Genomic DNA, 24,431 nt, shown 5'->3' on the forward strand with positions numbered 1-24,431 from the left:
ATCTTTTCGAAATAGCCGATCTACAAGCTCACAATGTGACACATTGTGAGGTTGTAGATCTGCTATTTTCAAATGGCCGAAATCTATATACGGCTAAAGTGATTAATGCATGTTTTGCAATAATAATCAAAATCCACAAAGTAACGAGTAACTAAAGTTTTCAAGTAATTGTAGTGGAGTAAAAGTACAATATTTGCCTCTGAGATGTAGAGGAGTAGAAGTAAAAGTACTGAAAATTTTAAATACTCCAGTTAAGTAAAAAAATACCTCAGAATTGTACTTAAGTACAGTACTTGAGTACATGTACTTAGTTACTTTACACCACTGCATTGTACACTGATACAATAATGACTGTGCAGGGAAAGCACACACCCAATAATTAGCGTACCATTGGCTGACGATGACTGCGGTTATTATGAGCCACAAGGACATCCATGGATTCCTCAAAGAGAGAATGATAGACACCTTCCTCAAGTGGTGTGACGCCAGTATCATCTCTCATTCTAAATGTCACCGAAAACACATGACATTCTCCTCCAACCCCGGAGGTCAGTGACTGACCATGAGCCGGCGTTAATTAACCCATTACGACCGGGAACGCATCTGTGTCTTTTTAAGATTTTTTTTGGCTATTCAAAAAATAGCAGATACGCAAGCTCTTAGCGCGGCACAGAGTGCTGCGCTAAGAGCTTGTAGAGCTACAAAAAATTATAATAATCGTGGAAAAAGTGTGCAAATCTATGAATATATATGTTTTAAAGCCAACATTTGTAACTCAAATATGTTCTTCTTGGGGGGGGTCCCTGGAACAAAACATTTTGATATGGGGGTCCGCGGCCAAATACATATCTAAAAATGTTTTCTAAATCCTAAGAGTATGTTGCTATAACAGCGGTGCTCCAACTTTTCCATGTCAAGGAACCCCCAAATGAATATGTATTTGGCCACGGACCCCCCATCTCAAAATATGTTGTTCCAGGGACCCCCAGAAGCAAAGATTGGAGTTACAAATGCTTGCCTTAAAACATATATTCAAAGATTTGCACAGATCCTTCACGATTAAAAAAAAAGAAATAGCAGATGTACATAGCTGATGTAGATGTACATATATGAGCTTGTATATCTGCTATTTTTGAATAGCCAAAGAGATCTTAAAATGACACAGATGCGTTCCCGGTCATAATGGATTAAAACCAGACAATCGTAAGTATAGGTCGGATCGAGAGGCTTATCGTCGGCATCAGCCGAGAACGTGGGAGTCTATCGCCATTATAATGCGATATAGACCCACCGGGAGATGGATTTCTGAGGTGGAACGCCACACCTACAGTGTGGCTCCCATCTTGCACTAAGTCAGCGGTGCCCGGAGTCGAACCCATGATCTTATGGTACAAAGGCGAGAGCTCTACCGACTGAGCTACCCAGACAAAAATGACCATGAGCCAGTGTTAATTAAAACCAGACAGTCCATTCAGGTGTAATATTATATTGTATTATATTATATTAATAAATACTTGGGCATCCACATCAAGAACCTTCCTCGAAAACACATTGGTAACCTGTGCAATAGACCAGAGGTTCTCAACCTTTTCAGGCCGTGACCCCCCCCCCCCCCAAAATAATCATAATTTGAGTTCAGGCATTAAATTAAGTTTGACTCGGTTCCACAGGTAAATATTGTAAAAAATATTTGCCACTTTCTTATATTATTTGACATTTTGGCCAATGTTTGACCATTTAGTCTGGTTGATTACTTGTTCTGCAGTAATGGTATTTTCCTTTCCTTTTCCTGCTTTCTTAAATTTTTCTTAAGATATTAAAAAGGTCTTAAAAAACCTTAAAGGGACTACACCATGAATTTTAACTTTTTCTTCTTTTTTGTGTGTTTTTGGTCTCCTCTACCTCTCTTCTATCCTCAAAAATACCCCAGTTTGAACACTCAGGCTTTCACAGCAAATCTGGGGTTTTCTGTAAATTGGTCTAAAAACAGGCCAAACTGATTTGGTCCCCCTGCCTACGTCACGTCAGGGAACAATTCCTCCCGTTTTTCAGTTCCAACCAGAAAAAAAAAAAAAAAAATCTTATTTTATTTTTTAACTTTTTCCACACAGAACCAGGAGATAACATGCATACAAACTGGCTCAATAGCGCCCCGTGCCAAACAGGACAATGTGGTATTGCAGGTTTATAAGCCAGAGAGAAGTTAGTTGGAATGAGTATATCTGAGGGTTGATTTAGGCTCAAACCTTTTGAAAAACATTTGAGGGACATAAACAATATGATATTAAATATTATATATTATATTTATTTTTTAAATTCATGGTGTAGTCCCTTTAAATTGTCACTTTACTGTCATCTGCCAAACTGGGGGTCCGATATCCAGCTCCTCCTCTAGTTTCATGTCGAGGTGTCCTTGAGCAAAGACACTGAACCCTGTCACTCACTGCTCCCGGTGAGCAGCCATAGACACCCTGTGTGGCTGACTCCTTCCTCATCGGTGAAGGATGGGTGAATGTGCAGTACATTGTAAAAGCGCTTTGAGGTCAGTAGTTGACTAGAAGTGTGATGTATAAATGCAGAACGCTTACCATTTACAGCGTGGTTTGGCAGCCTGTAACATTATACTGTAACTCTAAAGCAGGCTTGCCAGCATGAGCAAAACAGCTATTAACTGTATTTCTGCCAGAGTTATTTCAGATTTTTAGCTGTTGGCTGCCAGAGATTTTTAATTGAAAAACAAAAAGTACTCAGGAGCCGAGATACAGATTTTTTAAGTTTTAAGTTAACAAGGAAGTGGATAGGAGTTTAAATCTTTGATATATCATATCTCCTTGGTCTTTGGGTCTAAAAATAAGAAAAAAACGAAAAAAAAAAAAAAAAAAAAAAAAAAATTTTTTTTTTTTTCGCCATTATAATGCGATATTATAATGCGATATAGACCCACCGGGAGATGGATTTCTGAGGTGGAACGCCACACCTACAGTGTGGCTCCCATCTTGCACTAAGTCAGCGGTGCCCGGAGTCGAACCCATGATCTTATGGTACAAAGGCGAGAGCTCTACCGACTGAGCTACCCAGACAAAAATGACCATGAGCCAGTGTTAATTAAAACCAGACAGTCCATTCAGGTGTAATATTATATTGTATTATATTATATTAATAAATACTTGGGCATCCACATCAAGAACCTTCCTCGAAAACACATTGGTAACCTGTGCAATAGACCAGAGGTTCTCAACCTTTTCAGGCCGTGACCCCCCCCCCCCCAAAATAATCATAATTTGAGTTCAGGCATTAAATTAAGTTTGACTCGGTTCCACAGGTAAATATTGTAAAAAATATTTGCCACTTTCTTATATTATTTGACATTTTGGCCAATGTTTGACCATTTAGTCTGGTTGATTACTTGTTCTGCAGTAATGGTATTTTCCTTTCCTTTTCCTGCTTTCTTAAATTTTTCTTAAGATATTAAAAAGGTCTTAAAAAACCTTAAAGGGACTACACCATGAATTTTAACTTTTTCTTCTTTTTTGTGTGTTTTTGGTCTCCTCTACCTCTCTTCTATCCTCAAAAATACCCCAGTTTGAACACTCAGGCTTTCACAGCAAATCTGGGGTTTTCTGTAAATTGGTCTAAAAACAGGCCAAACTGATTTGGTCCCCCTGCCTACGTCACGTCAGGGAACAATTCCTCCCGTTTTTCAGTTCCAACCAGAAAAAAAAAAAAAAAAATCTTATTTTATTTTTTAACTTTTTCCACACAGAACCAGGAGATAACATGCATACAAACTGGCTCAATAGCGCCCCGTGCCAAACAGGACAATGTGGTATTGCAGGTTTATAAGCCAGAGAGAAGTTAGTTGGAATGAGTATATCTGAGGGTTGATTTAGGCTCAAACCTTTTGAAAAACATTTGAGGGACATAAACAATATGATATTAAATATTATATATTATATTTATTTTTTAAATTCATGGTGTAGTCCCTTTAAATTGTCACTTTACTGTCATCTGCCAAACTGGGGGTCCGATATCCAGCTCCTCCTCTAGTTTCATGTCGAGGTGTCCTTGAGCAAAGACACTGAACCCTGTCACTCACTGCTCCCGGTGAGCAGCCATAGACACCCTGTGTGGCTGACTCCTTCCTCATCGGTGAAGGATGGGTGAATGTGCAGTACATTGTAAAAGCGCTTTGAGGTCAGTAGTTGACTAGAAGTGTGATGTATAAATGCAGAACGCTTACCATTTACAGCGTGGTTTGGCAGCCTGTAACATTATACTGTAACTCTAAAGCAGGCTTGCCAGCATGAGCAAAACAGCTATTAACTGTATTTCTGCCAGAGTTATTTCAGATTTTTAGCTGTTGGCTGCCAGAGATTTTTAATTGAAAAACAAAAAGTACTCAGGAGCCGAGATACAGATTTTTTAAGTTTTAAGTTAACAAGGAAGTGGATAGGAGTTTAAATCTTTGATATATCATATCTCCTTGGTCTTTGGGTCTAAAAATAAGAAAAAAACGAAAAAAAAAAAAAAAAAAAAAAAAATTTTTTTTTTTTTTTTTTTTTTTTTTTAATAGAACGCATTTATGCGTTATTGGCAGGCAAGTGATGTATTCAATAGAACGCATATATGCGTTATTGGCAGTAAATGAGTTAACCCACTAATTCCGGGAACGCATGTGTGTCATTTTAAGATGTTGTAGCACCGAGTGCCGCGCTACGAGCTTGTAGATCTGCTATTTTTGAAAAATCTTGAACGTTTGTGCAAATCTTTGAATATATATGTTTTTTGAAGCGAACATTTCTAACTCAAATCTTTGCTTCTGGGGATTCTACAAATGTCTTCTAAATCAGTTTAAAACATTTTTTTTACTTATGTTGCTATAATATCAGTGGTTCTCAAACTTTCTATCATGTCAAGGACCCCCTAAATGATATGTATTTGTCCGTGGACCCCCATCTCAAAATATTTTGTTCCAGGGACCCCCAGAAGCAAAGATTTCAGTAAAAAAAAAAAAAAAAATATATATATATATATATATATATATATATATATATATATATATATATATATATATATTCAAAGATTTGCACACATTTTCACGATTTTCAAATAAATAGCAGCTCTATAAGCTCGTAGCGCGGCACTCGTACCGCACTGTGAGCTTGTAGATCTGCTATTTTTGAATAGCCCAAAGAAACCTAAAAATGACACACATGCGTTCCCGGTCTTAAGGTATTAAGGTAATAGGGATGAAAAGGCTACGGGCCCATTCCGACCAGATACGAGCAGGCAGTCATGAAACAAACAAGAACAATCATTGCAGCCTCTCAACAGCCCCTCTTCACTGAATCATCAGCTGCCATCAGCAGTGGTGTAAATTAACTAAGTACATTTATTTAAGTACTGTACTGTACTTAAGTACAATTTTTAGGTGTTTTTTACTTTACTGGAGTATTAAAATATTTCAGTATTTTTTACTTCTACTCCACTACATCTCAGAGGCAAATATTATACTTTCTCTCCACTACAATTATTTGAAAACTTTAGTCACTAGTTACTTTGTAGATTTTGATTATTATTACAAAACATACAGTGACCACTTCAGCCCTATATACATTTCGGCCATTTGAAAATAGCCGATCTACAAGCTTGTACAGTAGATCTGCTATTTTCAAAAGATGTTTTTATACATTTTATCAATTTGAAATGGGACATTATGCATAATGAGTACTTTTACTTTTGGTACTTTAAAGGTTTAATGACATTCACTTTTACACCACATTCAAAGTCTTTGTCCTGGTCCTTCAAAAGTGTACAAAAAGTTTTAAGTGAAAATTCCATTCCAGTGATCAATGGCAGGTGTTTTTCTCTCACATTTCTAAAGCCTTTTCAACTGCAATGAAAAAAGAAATCTTTGCCTGCGGGTGTCGCTGGTGAGGGATTTTGCCTGTCAATCATCGCCTCTGCTCCGCCCCCCCCCCCAAAGGAAAGGATAGGGGAGGGGAGGGGCGAGGAGGAGAGTGGGCGGGATTATTCGACAGTGACCTCACTGTCGAAGGGCCAAGCTCAGATTACTTTTCAGCCTAATTATTCAGAAAACCCCAGACCACAGAAAATCCACTGAATGTTTTAAGTTCAGGTTTTTTGGGTGTAATTGAGGTCATAAAACCCCAAATAAAACATTGAAAATAAAAAAAGTGAAAATGAATGTCATGATACCTTTAAGTATATTTTGATGCCTATACTTTTGTACTGTACTTTTACTCTAGTCAATCTTGATTACCGGAGCGTTACTTACTGTAAAAGAGTGTTTCTAAATTGCAGTATTGATACTTTTACTTAAGTAAAGAAATGTTGTACTTTTTTTCCACCACTGGTCATGGAAACAAGCAAAAACTGCGGCCTCTCAACAGGCCCTCATCACTGAATATTGGAATATCAATCTCTGTCATCAGAAACGGCTGATTGATACTTGATTGTGCAGCACCTCGTGCGCCGAAAATAGGCTGTTTTTGTGTGCGACAAATTATAAATCAAAGCTCTGTGTGTCAAAGTGTGAATCAAACCACTTGAGGCCACAGTGTGTGTGGTTCGTTGCACCCTCCATCAAGCTGTTGAACTCATAATCGTAAATCATGCATGCAAACTGTCCCCACTTCAATGTGACACTGAGTGTGCATTTGTGAGTGTGTATGCGAGTTCGTGTGCGTGTGCCTATACTTGTGAGGACCAAACGTCCCCACAAGTATAGTACAATTATGAGAAATAGACGTTGTTTATGGTTGAAAAAAAGATTTTTAGAGACACGTTTACAATTAGAAAATTCAGCTTGGGGGTTAGGATCAGGAATATAGACATTTAAGAGGTTACATTTAGGGGGTTGGAATTAAGAGTTAAACATGATTTATACTTAGTTGTGTGCCAGTGTGTCATGCACCGAAACATAGCTGATCTACAAGCTCACAACGCGTCGCAGCGCGAGCGCTGTGAGCTTGTAGATCATAAATGTTTCGGATTTAGGGCTTACAGTATGGTTAAAAATTGCAAAAAAAAGAAAAGAAAAAATAATATATACATACATATCATAAAATCACCCTCCTAAAATGTTGTACTCACGATTATAGTAGTACCTGTGTGCGTATGCATGTGTGTGTGTGCGAGTGTGCATGTGTGTGTCATTGTGCGTGTACATAATGCGTGTGTGTGTTTGCTGTGTGCTTGCATTTCAATCAGTGTGGCAAAACAGTAACCACGATCGATTTACTGTACTGCCGCTACAAAGACAATAGCCTACAACACCAATACAACACATTAGCATGACATTAGCATTACAAAGGACATACATAGCTCCTGTGTTTTCTCTTCTTTGCTCTGCAGCGACAGTCTGCGCTGTTCTAGTGGATCGTTTTAACGCATTAAAACCGGGAATGCATCTGTGTAACCACTTAAACCATTATTTTATACTTTTGCTATTCAAAAATAGCAGATATACAAGCTCATAGCGCGGCACCAAGTGCCGCACTATGAGCTTGTAGATATGCTATTTATTTATTTTTTAATCGTAAACATTTGTGCAAATCTTTGAATATATATATTTGTATTAACTTTTTTAACTCAAATCTTTGCTTCTGAGGATTCTACAAATGTCTTCTAAATCAGTAAAAATATATATATATATATATATATATATATATATATATATATATATATATATATATATATATATATATATGTTGCTATATATATCAGTGGTTCTCAAACTTTTTCATGTCAAGGACCTCCCAAATGATATGTATTTGGCAGCAGACCCCCATTTCAAAATATTTTGTTCCAGGGACCCCCCAGAAGCCAAGATTTGAGCTTAAAGTGTATATATATGTTTAACGATTTGCATCTTTTTTTTAATCAAAAATAGCAGATCTACAAGGTCATAGCACGGCACCATGAGCTTGTATATCTGCTATTTTTGAATAGCCAAATAAATCCCAAAATGACACAGATGCGTTCCCGGTCTTAATGGGTTAAATGTCCACGGAGCGTTCATTTTTCTGTGAGAAAGATGGAAGGACAGAACTCATTTATAACCCCACCGTCGGGTCCAGTGGGAGACTAATTATAGCAATTCAACGTCCTCACAGGACAGGAAGCATTAATGGCAGAACAATTAATCACTTAATCTAATCTAATCACTTTAACCACTTAAGGCAGCACTATGCAACTTTTTTAATGAATACAATGTAATTTTGTCCAATCTGTAAGGTAGAGTATGTTAAAGGTTTCATGACGTTCAGTTTTACCACACATTAAAAGTCTTTGTCATGGTCCTTCAAACGTGTATAGAAAGTTGTAACAAAAAATTCCACTCCATTGATCCATGGCAGGTGTTTTTCTCTCACATTTCTAAAGCCTTTTCAACTGCAATGAAAAAAGAAATCTTTGCCTGCGGGTGTCGCTGGTGAGGGATTTTGCCTGTCAATCATCGCCTCTGCTCCGCCCCCCCCAAAGGAAAGGATAGGGGAGGGGAGGGGCGAGGAGGAGAGTGGGCGGGATTAATCGACTGTGACCTCACTGTCGAAGGGCCAAGCTCAGATTACTTTTCAGCCTAATTATTCAGAAAACCCCAGACCACAGAAAATCCACTGAATGTTCAAAGTTCAGATTTTTTAGGTGTATTTGAGGTCATAAAACCCCCCAAAAAACATAAGAAATAAAAAAAGTGAAAATGAATGTCATAGAACCTTTACAATATAACTTATACAATTGGGGTGGTTGTATTTTGTCTCCCCGCTCTTCTATTGAGACATTTAGATTTAGATCGTGTCAAAGGTCATGTCTCACCTAGACACAGGATCTGACACGCATTTTGATCAGATGGTCAAGATTCAATTAATCCCTTCTTGATTCATTGGGAATCAATTGATGTGATCTCTCATCTTCACCCTTTCTAGACTCTGACTGTCCATAACAATAGCCACTTAGAGCAATGCTTCTCAAAGTGGGGTCACTTCACTTCTTCAAAGTGGGACCCCCCCCCGTAGCATCACGGTCAATTTAACCACTTTATCCATGTATCTGTTGGCTATTCAAAAATAGCAGATCTACAAGCTCACAGCGCGTCACACAAGTTATTTTGGATTTTTTTTTTCTTCTCTTCTGGGGGTCCCTGGCACAACATCCTTTCAGATGGGGGTCTGCGGCCAAATACAGTGTCGGTGTCTATAGGTGTTACACTAGGCTGTGTGGACGACGATGACAGCAGTTGTTTGTTAGATTCAACACATTTTACAATGATAGCCTGCCTCCACATTTATGTCACAAAATACACACACAAAATAGACTGATAAATGTAGCGCACCGCAGTCACATAAACTCTGGTACTGAAGCGTGTTCCTTCACCGCACGACATGAAGGGTATTTTTCCACATACAAGTAGAGCATGCAAAAGTTGTATAACCCATTCAGCTGGTGGGAGAAAAAAAACTTACAAAACACTTTTTTCACTCTCTCTCTTTCTCTCAATGACTCACTCTTACTCTCTCTCTCTCTCTCTCTCTCTCTCTCTCTCTCTCTCTCTCACACATACAGCTCTCGGTAGACCTTATAGCCCACATTTACAATGACGGCCTGTACGCGTTTATTTCACAAAACACTGACTCAAATAATATATTGTTGTTTTTCATTTCAGGGAAGGCAAATTGATTTCAATCTGTTGTTGTTGCCACTGCTAAGGTCAGGAATCAGGATTGACTCTCACCCATTTTCCTTCGCAAAATATACGCTTAGTATTTTTTCCATTCAAAACGCTGTCCGTCTTTAATGACAACCTGCAGGCTTGTCGGGGGTCGTTAGAATAGATGCGTTTGAAGTCGTGTTTGTGTGAAACAAACTGAATGAGAAATAGAAACGAAGCGGGGAGCATTAGACTTCACACCGATGTCCCGCCACGCTGGCTGTCTTTTACACACACGTCGTCCCGTCTCCGCACACGCACGCACGCACGCACGCACGCACACACACACACACACACACACACACACACACACACACACACACACGAAGTCTGCACCTTTTTAGATAGAACAGGGATGTGGAATTATGGCACAACATTCACTGCCTTGAACAGGCTGTGCAAAAGGGGTCATTATAGTCGCTAAATTAGATTTCATATTCACAGGAAATTCCAAAGAAAACAAAACACAAACACACAAACACAAAAGTCTGGATTCTCAGTTGCCCTCAGGTCTGCTGTTGTTTTCCTTCTACACCTCAAATCTCTTAGCCAGAAATAGCAGATCTGCAAGCTCACAAGGTGCAGTGGTAGAAAAAGTACTCAAATTATTTACTTAAAAGTAGAAATACTGCAATATAGAAATACTCTGATACAAGTAAACGTCCGTAATTCAAAATGCACTTGAGTAAAAGTACAAAAGTATTGGCATCAAAATGTACTACAAAAGTAAAAGTACTCATTATGCAGAATGTCCTATTTCAAGTTTTCTAATGCATAAAAATGTTTTGAAAATAGCAGATCAACAAGCTCGAGCTTGTAGATTGGCTATTTTCAAATGGCCAAAATGTATATGGCCAAAATGAAGTGGTTAAAGTATGTTTTGTAATAATAATCAAAATCTACAAAGTAACTAGTAACTTAAGTTTTCAAATAATTGTAGAGGAGTAAAAGTACAAAATTTGCCTCTGAGATGTAGTGGAGAAGAAGTAAAAGTACCACAACATTGTACTTAACTCATTCAGTGCTCAGGAGCCGAGATACATCTTTTTTCAGTAAGAAGTTAAACAAGAAGTGAATGGAGCAGCAAATCTTCAAATCAAGATATCTTGGGTTCTGAACTTTAAAGAGGTGGTGCCATGTATTTGCACTTTTTCTGTTTTTCATGTGTCTATGAGGTTGATAGAACTTCATTAAGCCCCCCGGTGGTGTTTTTATGGTGTTTTATGTCTTCTCTGACTATTTGGAGTTTCTTCCTGGAGGCTGAAACCTTGAGGGTCAAACGTGCCAATAGAGAAACAGCACTTTAGTGACATCACAAAGCCATACCCTCCCCCTCATTATCATAACACAACAGGTGTGGGCATGAGGAGGAGGAGGGACTAGGACAGGTGGGTGGTGCTAAGGTGGTGGAGGAGGTGCTAAGGTGAGAACCAGGTATACTTAATGAACTGGTGGGTGTGTCTACATAAAAACAAAATTTTAACACTTACTGTACACTTTCTTTTTGTTGAAAAAAATCCTTACATAATAATAATACCTTATGATCGGGTTTTAGGGTTGAAAAATATCATGGCACTCCATCTTTAAAAAAAAAAATATATATATATATATATATATATATATATATGAAAATATGGCACTGAATGAGTTAAGTAGGCCTACAGTACTTGAGTACATGTACTTAGTTATTTTACACCACTGACAACGTGTCATGTTGTGAGCTTGTAGATCTGCTATTTCTGCCGAATTGTTCCCCCCAAAATAGGGATGGGGGGGGGGGGCATTGGGGTTCAATTGCTTAGTGCCCAAAGCCAGCAGCGTGCCGGCATCCTCATCCTGACATGCAGAGGCGTGATTGAGCGAGCGAGGGGGAAAAAAGTGATTAAAACTCATTTATTTCAATCACACCGCCCTGACCCGCCGCGAGCGCATGACGTTCATCAACCCCCTTCCTCAATATACGCTCGGCGTGTCTCTAGTTTGGAGAGCTTTCTGTGGGGTACACATCTCACACTGGGATCAATTCGCTTTTGCCGAGCTGCATAATCCAGTACCACTTAAACCCTCTATACCTGTAAAGAGTGCATTTGGTACTCTCTTTTTTCACTCTACGTCGGATCTCCTCACCAAAAATAGCAGATCTATTCTACATACTCGTAGCTCTGCAATTTTTGGTGAAAATTCCCCCAAGAATAGATGTGCAGAAGTGGCAAAAGAGGCATTTAAGCATATTTTGATTATCGCAATAATCCTATAATTCTACAAAGCTCTGTGCGTGCTGTGTGTGTACTCAAAATCTCTTCTGCCCGGTTCTCCTCAGTGGCTGGAGCAATTGATCTGCATTTGCACACAGCCATTGACCATTACCATGCGCACGGAACAGCGAAGCCCGTTTTTCGATTTCAACAAGTCTCAGCTGTTTATTAGCGTTTTTGCGTTCGCCGGCTCAAGGGTTGCCAAATCATGTGCGTGAAACAAGCGCCGGTGTTGCCACATCCGTGAAACAAGTGGACCATGACGCACTTTGGGTGCTCATATCCACCGACGGATATGGTCTAGTATTGCAATTATTTTGGCGACAATAATTATGACATTTTCATATCGTCCCATCCCTACAGTGTGTGTGTGTGTGTGTGTGTGTGTGTGTGTGTGTGTGTGTGTGTGTGTGTGTGCGCGCGTGTGTGTTGGTCCTCACTCAGTTTGAGTTGTCTCTCGCGGGCCCTCAGCTCCTCCAGGACCTCCTCGAAGTGCTCCTTCAGCGCGGTGACGTCCGCGTCCAGGAAGGCCGCGTCCAGCTCCGGCCCCTCCCCCTCCTTCTGCCCCTGCTTCAGCGCCACCAGCGCCTCCTCCAGCGCCTCCACCTGAGGCTGCACCGCCTCCAGCCGCGCCACCTCCTCCTGGAGGAGAGGAGAGGAGAGGAGAGGAGAGGAGAGGAGAGGAGAGGAGAGGAGAGGAGAGGAGAGGAGAGTTAGAAACATGCTGAGGAGCATGTGGAATGACCTGACACCATCCATTAACCCATTCAATCCATCTTTCATTTTAGATTTTAACCATTATTTAACCCCCCCCCCTCTTCTTCTAACCTTTATTTTTTTCTATGGAAATAACGATACGATGGGCACTATGTAGCCCCTTTCGGGACCCTGTTTACCTTTTTTATATTTGGGAAGGCGGTATCCAGGGTCCCTTGTCGCTCAAACCACTCTCTCTCGTAGTCGCGGGTACCACTTTCTGGTCTCGGGCTAATAGCTCGTCGCTTAGAAGTTGCAGAGATTTCTCAAAGGTACCCACAAGAGCAATAGTAGCGCGCCAGAAAGCTGCATTAATCCGCACGGATCGGCGATGCCGTTTAACATTTTTAATAATTTAGTAAAACTGAAGCTCCTCTCTCACACTCTGCTCCACTGCCCATGTCCCGCCTCCCCGCGGTGACTGACAAGCTGAGCGTCCTACGCATAACTCTATGGTCCTATGTTACTGCCTCTGATTGGCGAGCTCCTACATGCTTGCATGACAATCACAACGCGGGGAGGCGGGACATGGGCAGTGGAGCAGAGTGTGAGAGAGGAGCTTAAGTTTTACTAAATTATAAAAAATGTTAAACGGCATCGCCGATCCGTGCAGATTAATGCAGCTTTCTGGCGCGCTACTATTGCTCTTGTGGGTACCTTTGAGAAATCTCTGCAACTTCTAAGCGACGAGCTATTAGCCCGAGACCAGACAGTGGTACCCGCGACTACGAGAGAGAGTGGTTTGAGCGACAAGGGACCCTGGATACCGCCTTCCCAAATATAAAAAAGGTAAACAGGGTCCCGAAAGGGGCTAGGCACTATGCACAAAAAACGAGTTTCACCAACTTTTTTACTTCTGTAAACCTGTGATGTGACAACAAGGCTGATTCTGATAGTGATAGTGATATTGTGTTAAATTTGTACGCCATGTTGATTAATTGAAAACATAAGACCACAAGGACCTTTTTTGTGTTATCCTTTTAGCCTTAACCCATTAAGACCTGAAGCCGATTCTACATGTCTCCTAAATCCCAACAGTATTCTGAAAAACGTATGTTTCTATATCAGTGGTGCTCAATCTTTTTCATGTCAAGGACCTCCCAAAATTACATGTATTTGGCCGCGGACCCCCATCTCAAAATATTTTGTTCCAGGGACCCCCCCAGAAGCAAAGATTTGAGTTAAAAATGTTCGCTTTAAAACAATATATATTCAAAGATTTGCACACATTTTCACGATTTTTCAAAAAATAGCAGATATACAAGCTCGTAGCGTGGCACGTGGCAAAAAAACCATGATGAGAGAAATCCAAACCACTTAGGAATGGCTAATCCCTCAAAAACAGCAAAAACAGTCTCCTTTGAGTTGCGTTGTGTTTACATGGTGAAACATATCACCAGAAACCTCGTAGCTCCATGTTTTAACTTTATATATATTTTTTTCATCACGTATAGGCATATTTCACTTTCAAACATGTTTGGGGTCATTTTAACGTCTTCTTGGGCTTTTGTGAGCACCCCAGAGAGTTGCTTGATTCAGTATTTAGATATGTGCTATTCATTTTATCACACAAACCCCCTTGATTTAAAAAAAAATGTTTTGGGAAAAGGAAGAAATAAAATAAAACAGAAAGAAATTATAAAATAAATGAAAAAAGCAATAAAAAAACACAGCCTCCTCACGCATTGGAAGGACAATATCACTCACCAGAACCAAGGACGCGTGTTTTCAATGAGTCTAACATGGTTAAAATGGTGTTTGAAGTTACAATAGGTTTATATGGGAAGGGGGCTTCGAGGGTCAAGCTAAAGTAGCGAAAATAACCGATCTACAGGCTTGCAACGTTTACAACATTTTCGTTCTATTTCCTGCAAAGCAACGGTTTCTTTCTGGACATACAAGCTTTCCACCCGACAGTGACGATTATGAAAGCTCATGTTTGAGCAGGTGATTCGCTAGTAAAGAGAACATATGTGCACAGTACACACACACACACACACCACACCACACACACACACACACACACACACACACACACACACACACACACACACACACACACACACACACACACACACACACACACACACACACACACACACAGCGAGAGCAGTGTGTTGTCTAGGTTCAGTGCTTTGTGACTGGTCTCTGTAGCCTTATCTGCACTTTCCACAAGACCACTGTACTGAACCTCTGACACACTCTCCTAATCCTTCTTCACACACACGCAAACACACACACACACACACACACTCACCCCCCCCCCCCCCCCCACCCCAATCTCAGATTAAGATACCTGATAAAATAGCCCAGTAGCGACGGAGAGGGGAGGGGGGGTTGGGGGGGGGGGGGGACAGGTAATACTAACTCTGAAGTATGATGGAGATAGAGACAAAGAGAGAGAGCCAGACAGACAGACAGACAGAGACACCGAGAGCGAGAGAGAGACAGACAGACCAACATACAGACAGAGACAGAAACAGAGACAGAGGGACCAAGAGACTGAGAGACAGAGAGGAAAATACATATGACTTCATTCCAATAAGGGCCCAGGAGGAGGAAGAGAGACGGCAGCTTTATAAAGATAGAGAGCAAAAAAAAGGAAAAAGAGAGAAACAGAGAGAGAGAGAGACAAACAATAGAGAGAGAGACAGAAGGGGAGACAGAGAGATAGAAGAAAGAAGTAGAGAGAGAGAACGATGGAGAGGTAACAGAATTAGATATTTCCTCCTCAAATCTCTGGCTACGCACACGCACACACACACACACACACACACACACACACACACACACACACACACACACACACACACACACACACACACACACACACACTTTAGTTTTTTTAACCATAAACCAAAGCCGAAAAATAGCCGATCGACAAGCCCACAACGTGTTGTGAGCTTGTAGATCTGCTATTGTTCGATGCACGACACCGGCGAGCAACCAAGTGAAATCAGGCATAACTCTAATCCCTAAACTTCACTTCTAAATGCTCTCTAATTCTCTAATTTATCAAATTCTACTATTTACTTTTGGTCCTCACTAGTATAGTAATACAAGTACACACACGCACACGCACACACACACACACACTCACGCACGCGCACACGCGCGCACACTATTAGCATCTGGTACACCGGCGGCTTCGGTTGCAACAACAAAGGGCTTGAAAACAAATCAAATATTTAGATATGGAAGCCACCTCTCAACGGGAGCGGACCGCCAATGCAGCTCATGAATAGATATATCGTTGAATACGTTGTAAATACTTTAGCGGTAAATGTTTCCCACGCATTATTAATGAACGTGGATCGAGGCCAGCTGGTGTACTGATGAGAACTGTTTTAAAGTCCCCTGTGCGCACGTTCCATGCTGTGGTTTAAAGGGCAACTGATAACAACTTTGGATAATTACATACTATGCCGTGTCTAGACGACACAATCAGTTGCTTTTTTCCCCATACTAGAGGTATTTACCTACGTTAGCCTGTGAATGATCCAAGCACCACCGAAGAAGAGTACACCCAGAAGTCACGTGACCACAAAAAAAAGCTTGCCTCCTTTCATGTTAAAGGTTTCATGACATTCAGTTTTGCAACACATTAAAAGTATTTATCATGGTCCTTCAAACGTGTATTAAAAGTTTTAACTGAAAAATCCACAGTGTCGCTGTTGAAGGATTTTGACTGTCAATCATCGCTTCTGCTGCGACCCCCCCCTCCCCACCAAAGGAATGGATAGAGGAGGGGAGGGGCTGAGAGGAGAGGGGGCGGGATTAATGGAATGTGACATCAAAGTCCAGGGGCCAATCGCAGATTACTTTTCAGCCTAATTATTCAGAAAACCCCAGACCACAGAAAATCCACTGAATGTTCAAAGTTCAGGTTTATTGGGTTTAGTTGAGGTCATAAAACCCCCCCAAAAAAACATCACAAATTTAAAAAATAAATAAAATGAATGTCATAGAACCTGTCAAAAATCAGAGAATTTTCTTGGATTTCTGTAGTTTTTTTTTTTTTTTTTTTAAAACATGCCACATTCAAACGGCCATAGCTCTAGGATGGAGGATCGTGGCCGGCCAAGTATTTTTTTCTGTTTCTACCGGACCTCTGTGCGTGTATTGAGCCGATCTCCACGAGGAAGGAGGTCACAGAGAATATTCCATGACTTTTCAAAGGTACAGTAAAATCGCAAGGGGACGGTAGACGGATGAATTAATTAATGAATTTCCTTGGCAGTGAATTAGTTAATATACAGTCTTACCCACTATATTAATGGTCTGGAGATTATGCTGCTACCAGGAGTTCCATGGCTAAGTTTCAAAAGGACATTAACACAAAGAAACACAATGTTTTTGAGGGAGTGGGTCTTTAACTGTGAAAACCATATTAATATCACAGCCTCCGAGGAGAACACGGACAGCTTGGTTAGTTGGGAAATACCGTAAGCGACAGTATTTGGTGATGTATGGTGTTCTAGTGAAACAAGACATATAGTGTAATAACTGTGTGGCCTCTCTGGCCAATCTCTCACCGTCTGTAGTAAGTTACTGTGTGTGCGGTTCTGTGAAGAAAGCCTCACAAATCACAATACAGTGTGTTCAGCAGTGGTGGAAAAATATTTTTTTACTTAAGTAAAAGTATCAATACGGCAATATAGAAATACTCTGTTACAGGCAAAAGTCCGGAATTCAAAATGTACTTGAGTAGAAGTACAAAAGTATTGGCATCAAAATGTACTTAAAGTATCAAAACCAAAAGTGCTAATTTGACAGAATATCCCATTTCAAGTTTTCAAATGTATAAACATCTTTTGCAAATAGCAGATCTACAAGCTCACAATGCGTCGCATCGCGACGCATTGTGAGCTTGTAGATCGGCTATTTTCAAATGGCAGAAATTTATGTAGGGCTGAAGTGGTGTAAATAAAGTATAGTAACTAAAGTTTTCAAATAAAGGTAGTGGAATAAAAGTTCAATAGTTGGATCAGAAATGTAGTGGAGTAGAAATAAAAGTATTGGAAATTGTAAATACACTGGAAATAGTGATCTGTATGAATATTTCTAGTTAAAATACGTTACCAATCTCAACAAAAGTGCTTCATTAGAACATTGTTGATGTTAACTAAGAGATTCTTATTTGCTTATCTGAGTTTATTTCCCTAATAAAGGTTGCTCTCTCATGGTTTCCCTCTCCCCCTGCGCCCCACAGACACACATGTAAAGCAACTTTGAATACTTAGAAAAGCATTATATAAATTCCAGGTATTATTATTATTATTAATTAACAAAAAATGTGCAAAATATACAAACAACAACACACGACATTCATTCCCCCCCTTTACCCAACAGATGAATAAATAATAGAAACTTGGAAAGCGACTTCAATATACTGTAGAGACCCACTGGACTGTTTCAAGATGCATTAACTCATTCAGTCCGGGTACGCATCTGTGTCATTTTAGATTTCTTTGGCTATAAAAAAATAGCAGATATACAAGCTCATAGCGCGGCACTCGGTGCCACGCTATGAGCTTGAGCTTGATCTGCTATTTTTGAAAAATCGTGAGAATCTGTGGAAATCTTGAATATATATATTTTTAAAACTCGGTGCCGCGCTATGAGCTTGTAGATCTGCTATTTTTGAATAGCCCAAATAAATCTTGAAATGACGCAGAAGGGTTCCCGGTCTTAATGGCTTAAAGCTGAGCTGTGGTGGTTACAATTACTGACCTTTAACATTAACAATATGCATAAAGACAACGTTTCCATAATCTAAAGTAAGGCTGCCGGATCTTCAAGAAAGGCTATTAATGCCCATTTCTCAAAAAACATAATTACTATTCTCAGGAGCAATGCAAGTACAACAGCCACATTATGATGAGGGGTTAGTGCATACTTATACATTATTATAATACACTTACTAGCGACACCAAGAGCCTCCTCTATCACTTTTATATGTTGTTTAATAAATAAAAAAGTAGTTTTTCTTTGCCTGGTGTATGAACTCTGCAGCGATAATGTGCTCTTCAGTCTCACTAATGCAGTTTGGTTCCCAAACTGTGGGGTCCACAAATTACTTTGGGGGGTCCCCAGACGATTAGCTTTATATGTATTTGTTTTCTCACTCATCAGTAAACAAACCAACATACAGTATAAGTGTAGACAAGTGTAATTTCTAAAGTTACAATTTTAAGGACTTTTAAGACCTTTTAAATACCTCTAAAATGAAGACAAATGTACTAATAATAAGAGCATTACTACGTCGAAAGCAACCAACAAACTATACTATAAAAATGGCAAAACATTGTCAAATATTACCCAAGAAAGAGGCACATATTTTGAAAATGGCAGATCTACAAGCTCACAACGCCTCACATTGCGAGGCGTTGTGAGATTGTAGATCAGCTATTTTCACAATATTTATCTGTGGAACCGAGTCAAACTAAATGTAATGCCTGAACTCCTGCAATTCCAAGTGCTTGTCAGTTCAAATATGATTATTTTGGGGGGTCCCCAGTTCAAACATGATTATTTTGAGGGGGTCCCCTGTTCAAATATGATTATTTTGGGCGGTCCCCAGTTCAAACATGATTATTTTGAGGGGGTCCCCTGTTCAAATATGATTATTTTGGGGGGTCCCCAGTTCAAACGTGATCATTTTGGGGGGGTCCCCTGTTCAAATATGATTATTTTGGGCGGTCCCCAGTTCAAACGTGATCATTTTGGGGGGTCGCGACCTGAAAAGTTTGAGAACCCTTGCACTAATGTGTGAGCTCACGCCAAACCCTCTATACGTAGTAAACTGGACATGAGTTACCTCTGTACTTGGTGCATTCTTTTTTTTTGTAGATCTGCTATTTTTTTGCAAAGTGGTTAACCACATTAACCTTAGCGTCCCTATTCCGGGGCAAAGATCCTGTGAAAATAGCCGATCTACAATGCGTCACAAATGTGTCGTGTTGTGAGTGTGTAAGATCACCTATTTACAGCAAAGAGACCTGGTGTCGATGGAAAAAAGGAGCTGACCTGGTATATCGTCTCTGTCGGGGGGAAACCTCATATGTCCAAAACTGTCACTTTTCAGGATTAAAATGTAAAAGTAGCAGATATACAAATAAGTGATTTTTTTTCTTTAGCTGCACTATTTCCAACTTTCTTATAATTCTTCTTATTACATTTTCTTTTTTACTGTACTATCGCCAACTTTATTTTCTATCATCAACTTTATTCGAACTCCTTTTTATTTCTATTACATCCGGTATGATCATAATTAGTATCTTGTTGTTATAATGTATGGTATTCGTTAGCACAGTCTTGTGGAACACGATGCCACAGCCAACTGTTTCACTGCTGGTAATGTACCTGCAAGAGTGAGTGACAAATAAAAGCCTTGGAGAATCTTAATCCATTAAGACCGGGAACACATCTGAGTCATTTTAAGATTTCTTTGGCTATTCAAAAATAGCAGATCTGCAAGCTCGTAGCGCGGCACTAAATTGTGGAACATTTTTGCAAATCTTTGAATATATATATATTTTTTAAAGCGAACATTTGTAACTCAGATTTTTGCTTCCGGGGAGGTCCCTGGAACAAAATAATTTGAGATGGGGGTTCGTGGCCAAATACATTTCATTTTGGGGCTCCTTGACATGAACAAATTTGAGAACCACTGATATAGCAACATCCATTTTTTTTCCAAAAACGGTTAGGATTTAGAAAACATTTGTAGAATATCTATTCAAAGATTTGCACACATTTTCACGATTAAAAAAAAAATTAGCAGATCTACAAGCTCAAGCGCTATGAGCAGCTTGTATATCTGCTATTTTTGAATAGCCCAAAGAAATCTTAAAATGACAGAGACGCGCGTTCCCGGATCGAATGGGTTAGAGAGAGTTCAGCTTCTTGATAGAGTCTTTATTTACTTTGCCTGATCCACTGAAGTATTGAACAAATCTTCCCCCAGTCTCGTCGGGCTGGCTGGCAGCATAAGACAGCTCACTCTCTTCTCGGGTTTTTGACAGTTCCCCGTCTTTGTTGCTGCAAGTGGAGTTGTTTAATCTAGCCATCAAAGTTTCCCCCACTGTCCCAATTATTTCTTCTGTCTGTTTTTGGGGGGGGGGAGATCTCAATTCCATGTTGGCAAAGCGAACAGTTGTACTTTTTGGGAGTATACTTTGCTTCCGCTAAAAAACTTAGTTGAAACAAAAACGGATTTGAGAAGATCCAGCCTTAAACTGCATTATACGTTGACAGACAGACAGAGACCCTTTGACATTGTACTCATGAAGACGTTTTATGTGTAGAACAACTACAGGGGAAAAAGTTATGTACCGTACACTACCTTGATATGTATCATTTAACCCATTAAGACCGGGAACGCATCTGTGTCATATTAAGATTGCCGCGCTATGAGCTTGCAGATCTGCTATTTTTGGACACATCTTGAAAATTAGTGCAAATCTTTGAATATATATATTTTTTAAAGAGAACATTTGTAACTAAAATCTTTGCTTCCGGGGGGGGGGGGTCCCTGAAATGAAATATCTTGAGATGGGGGTCCGCGACCAACTACATATAATTGTGGGGGTCCTTCACATGAAAAAGGTTGAGAGCCGCTGATACAGAAAACATACGTTTTTCAGAAGAACCGTTTAGGATTTAGATTACATTAAGTAGATGTGTTCCCGGATTGAATGATGCAAGGTAGAGAGTGGGGAGATTGATGGAACAAAATAAACACCACTACTACTACTACTACAGCTTCCACTATTGTGCCACGACTAAGTGCTATAATGCTGCTGCTACTACCACTATTTCAACTGCTACAAATAATATATATGCATATAATGTGGTATACTTACAGCCGAGAGCTGAGGTGAACAGACAGACGGTATGAAGGAGACAGACACACGAGTCAAAAACACAACATGAAGTCGCCGCTGTACTCTTTATCTCTCTATAATTGCTTTTTCTGTCTCTCTTAATCTCTCTGTCTCTGTGAAACAGCCAGGGCAGGAATGGACTCTTGTTAAAAGTTGTGTAAATGTAATTATCACCACACCATCACTTCTTGGTAGCGTGACCTTACAAAAAGGTCAGGCCGGGAGCAAAATAACTCTTTCTTTCTTTTCTCTTTCTTTCAATTAACAGACAGACAGACAGATAGTCAGTAATGCTGCGTTCACACTACAGGCATCTACAAAAGCGAGGAAAACGACGAGCGAGAGAAATGTAACAGAAAGTATAAAGCCTGGGGTCAAAAAGAACACAATTATTTTGGCTGCACAACGTGCTTTCATAGAATACATGATGGCTTCCAAATGGAATCCAAATGACTGAAATCAGTTGTGGCGACTTTAAAGGGATATTTCACCCCCAAAATGACATTTTTTCTATCGATTAGTCACCCCATGGAGACAGACAGACAGACAGACAGACAGACAGACAGACAGACAGACTCACCCTGCAGCGGTCCAGCTGTATCTTCAGGGCCTCGGGTTCACAGGCGGGAGGCGCCTGCACCTTGAGCCAGTTCTCACTGTTGACCACCGCCTGCTCACACTGCTCATACAGGCCGTAGTAGGCCAGCACCTGGAGAGAGAGCGCACGCACACACACGTTTGCGTTACCATACTTGTGAGGACATCAACATTTTAGGACGGTGATTTTTGGCCATTTTTTAAACCGTAAGCCTAAAGCTGAAAAATTGCTATAAGCTAAGAGCAATTTTTCGGGTGCATGACACTGGCAACTGAACCCTAAATCCAAACCCTAAATCTAACCTCTAAATCAGGGGTCTTCAACAGGGGGTTCGGGACCCCTAGGGGGTCCTCAGAGTTACTACAGGGGGTCCGCCAAATCTTTGTGTGATATGATTTTTTTTGTTTTGTTACATTAACCACTTGAACCCCGAGGCGTTGTGAGCTTGTAGATAGGCTATTGTTGGCAAAGAGGTATACTAGGTGTAGAGGGGAAAAAAGAGCAGACCAACTAAACAAAAAAGTTTATACAATATAGAGGGGGGTCCCTAATTCATCTCTCTCTCAGCTTAGGGGGTCCTTGGCCTGAAAACGTTGAAGACCCCTGCTCTAAACGTCTAAGCCAGACTGCTTTAGGTATCTAGAACAGTATCTGTGTTTTCTTTTTTTTTTGGGGGGGGGGGGGGTTGTGTTTTTTTGTGTTTTTTTTCCAGTTACCACCAAGGTCTGAGGAACAGCTACCAGGCTTCCTTTTTGTGCTTTGTATCACCTTTTCTCCCCAATTTAGTCATTATGTCACAGGCCAATTGTGTTCGTATAGTCGCCCGTCAAAGCTGGATGCGCTGCGGTGGATTTGAACCCACAACCTCCGCGGTGGTGAGTGGGCACTTTTAACCACTGCGCCACCCGAGCGCTTTTCAAAATGTCAACTTGGTGGTAACTTAAAGGACGACTTCACCCTTTTTCAACCTATCTTCATATAATTGGTCCTCACTAATGTTCATGATGAAACGGTACAATTTTTTCTGTCTGTGTCTTATAAGAGGGCTGTGGACACTTCAGAAACCCGCCTACCAGTGACATCATCGTTAGGCTTCCATTATAGCATCCTAGCTTCCCAGGGCTAGAAAGCATGCAGTTTCTGTTAGCTTGGATTCCCCATCGACGATGTCACTGGTAGGCGGGTTTCTGAACTGTCCACAGCCCTCCTCTAGCTGAGACACAGACCGCGTAGACATAAATGGTACCATATTATAATGAGCATTAGTGAGGACCAATTATATGAAGATGAAAATGGGTGAAGTCATCCTTTAACCACTTAAACCCTCTATACCTAGTAAAAAATCTCAGTTGCAACTGAACCTTGACCTTTTTTCAGTCTATACCAAATCTCCTCGCTAGTGGTGGAAAATAACTAAGTACATTTACTAAGCACTGTACTTCAGTACAATTTATTTTTACTTTACTGGAGTATATCCAATTATTTATACTTTATACTTCAAACCCACTACATCTCAGAGGCAAATATTGTACTTTTACTCCACTGCAATTATTTGAGAACTTTAGTTACTTGTTACTTTGTTGATTTAGATCATTATAAAAAAGACATTAACCAGTTCAAGTCCTATACACTTCAGCTATTTGAAAATTGCTGATCTACAAGCTTACAACGCGTCGCCTTGCAACGTGTTGTAAGCTTGTAGATCAGCAATTTTCAAACGACTTCTGTACATATTGAACTTGTGATACTTTTAGGTACTATATTTTGATGCCAATGCGTTTGTACTTTCACTCAAGTACATTTTGAATACAGAACTTTTACTTATAAGAGAGTATGTCTTCATTGTGGTATTGAAACTTTTACTTAAGTCCAACATTTTTGTAGTTCTTCCATCACTACTCCTTGCCAAAAAACAGCGGATTTACAAGCCCAAAGCAGCAGAACCTACAAGCTCCCATATGGCTGGTTGGATCTACAAGCCGTGTGTGCAGCGGACTCTGCTCTCTCCTAGTAGGCATACTTGCTTCTGGTCCAGCGCCTGCATGGCGCCTACTGGTAGGCTATGTGTGTGTGTCTGTAATTACCTGCAGGTATGTGTGTTTTACCTTGGCCTGGTAGGCCAGCCAGGCCAGCCTCTCGGCCAGCAGAGCACAGAAGCCTGTCCAGCGCTGGTTGAGCTGCTCCGCCGCCTGTTTGATGTCCTC

The 24,431-nt window shown here is 40.3% G+C and overlaps 1 protein-coding gene across 1 annotated transcript in view; it reads right to left on the reverse strand.

The window, feature by feature from the left end:
* dmd (dystrophin) overlaps nucleotides 1-24,431 on the reverse strand; it is a 500,806-nt gene that overhangs the window by 216,657 nt on the left and 259,718 nt on the right. Inside the window, exons 22-24 of the mRNA XM_080421894.1 lie at nucleotides 24,333-24,431; nucleotides 22,210-22,338; nucleotides 12,426-12,627 (exon numbers count right to left, since the gene is read on the reverse strand). The exon at nucleotides 24,333-24,431 is cut by the window's right edge and continues 14 nt beyond it. Of these exons, the coding sequence (XP_080278020.1) occupies nucleotides 12,426-12,627; nucleotides 22,210-22,338; nucleotides 24,333-24,431 (430 nt within the window). The remainder of the gene's footprint in view (nucleotides 1-12,425; nucleotides 12,628-22,209; nucleotides 22,339-24,332) is intronic.

This window comes from Gymnoscopelus braueri, assembly GCF_963280865.1.
Source record: "Gymnoscopelus braueri genome assembly, chromosome: 24".
Lineage (NCBI taxonomy): Eukaryota > Metazoa > Chordata > Actinopteri > Myctophiformes > Myctophidae > Gymnoscopelus > Gymnoscopelus braueri.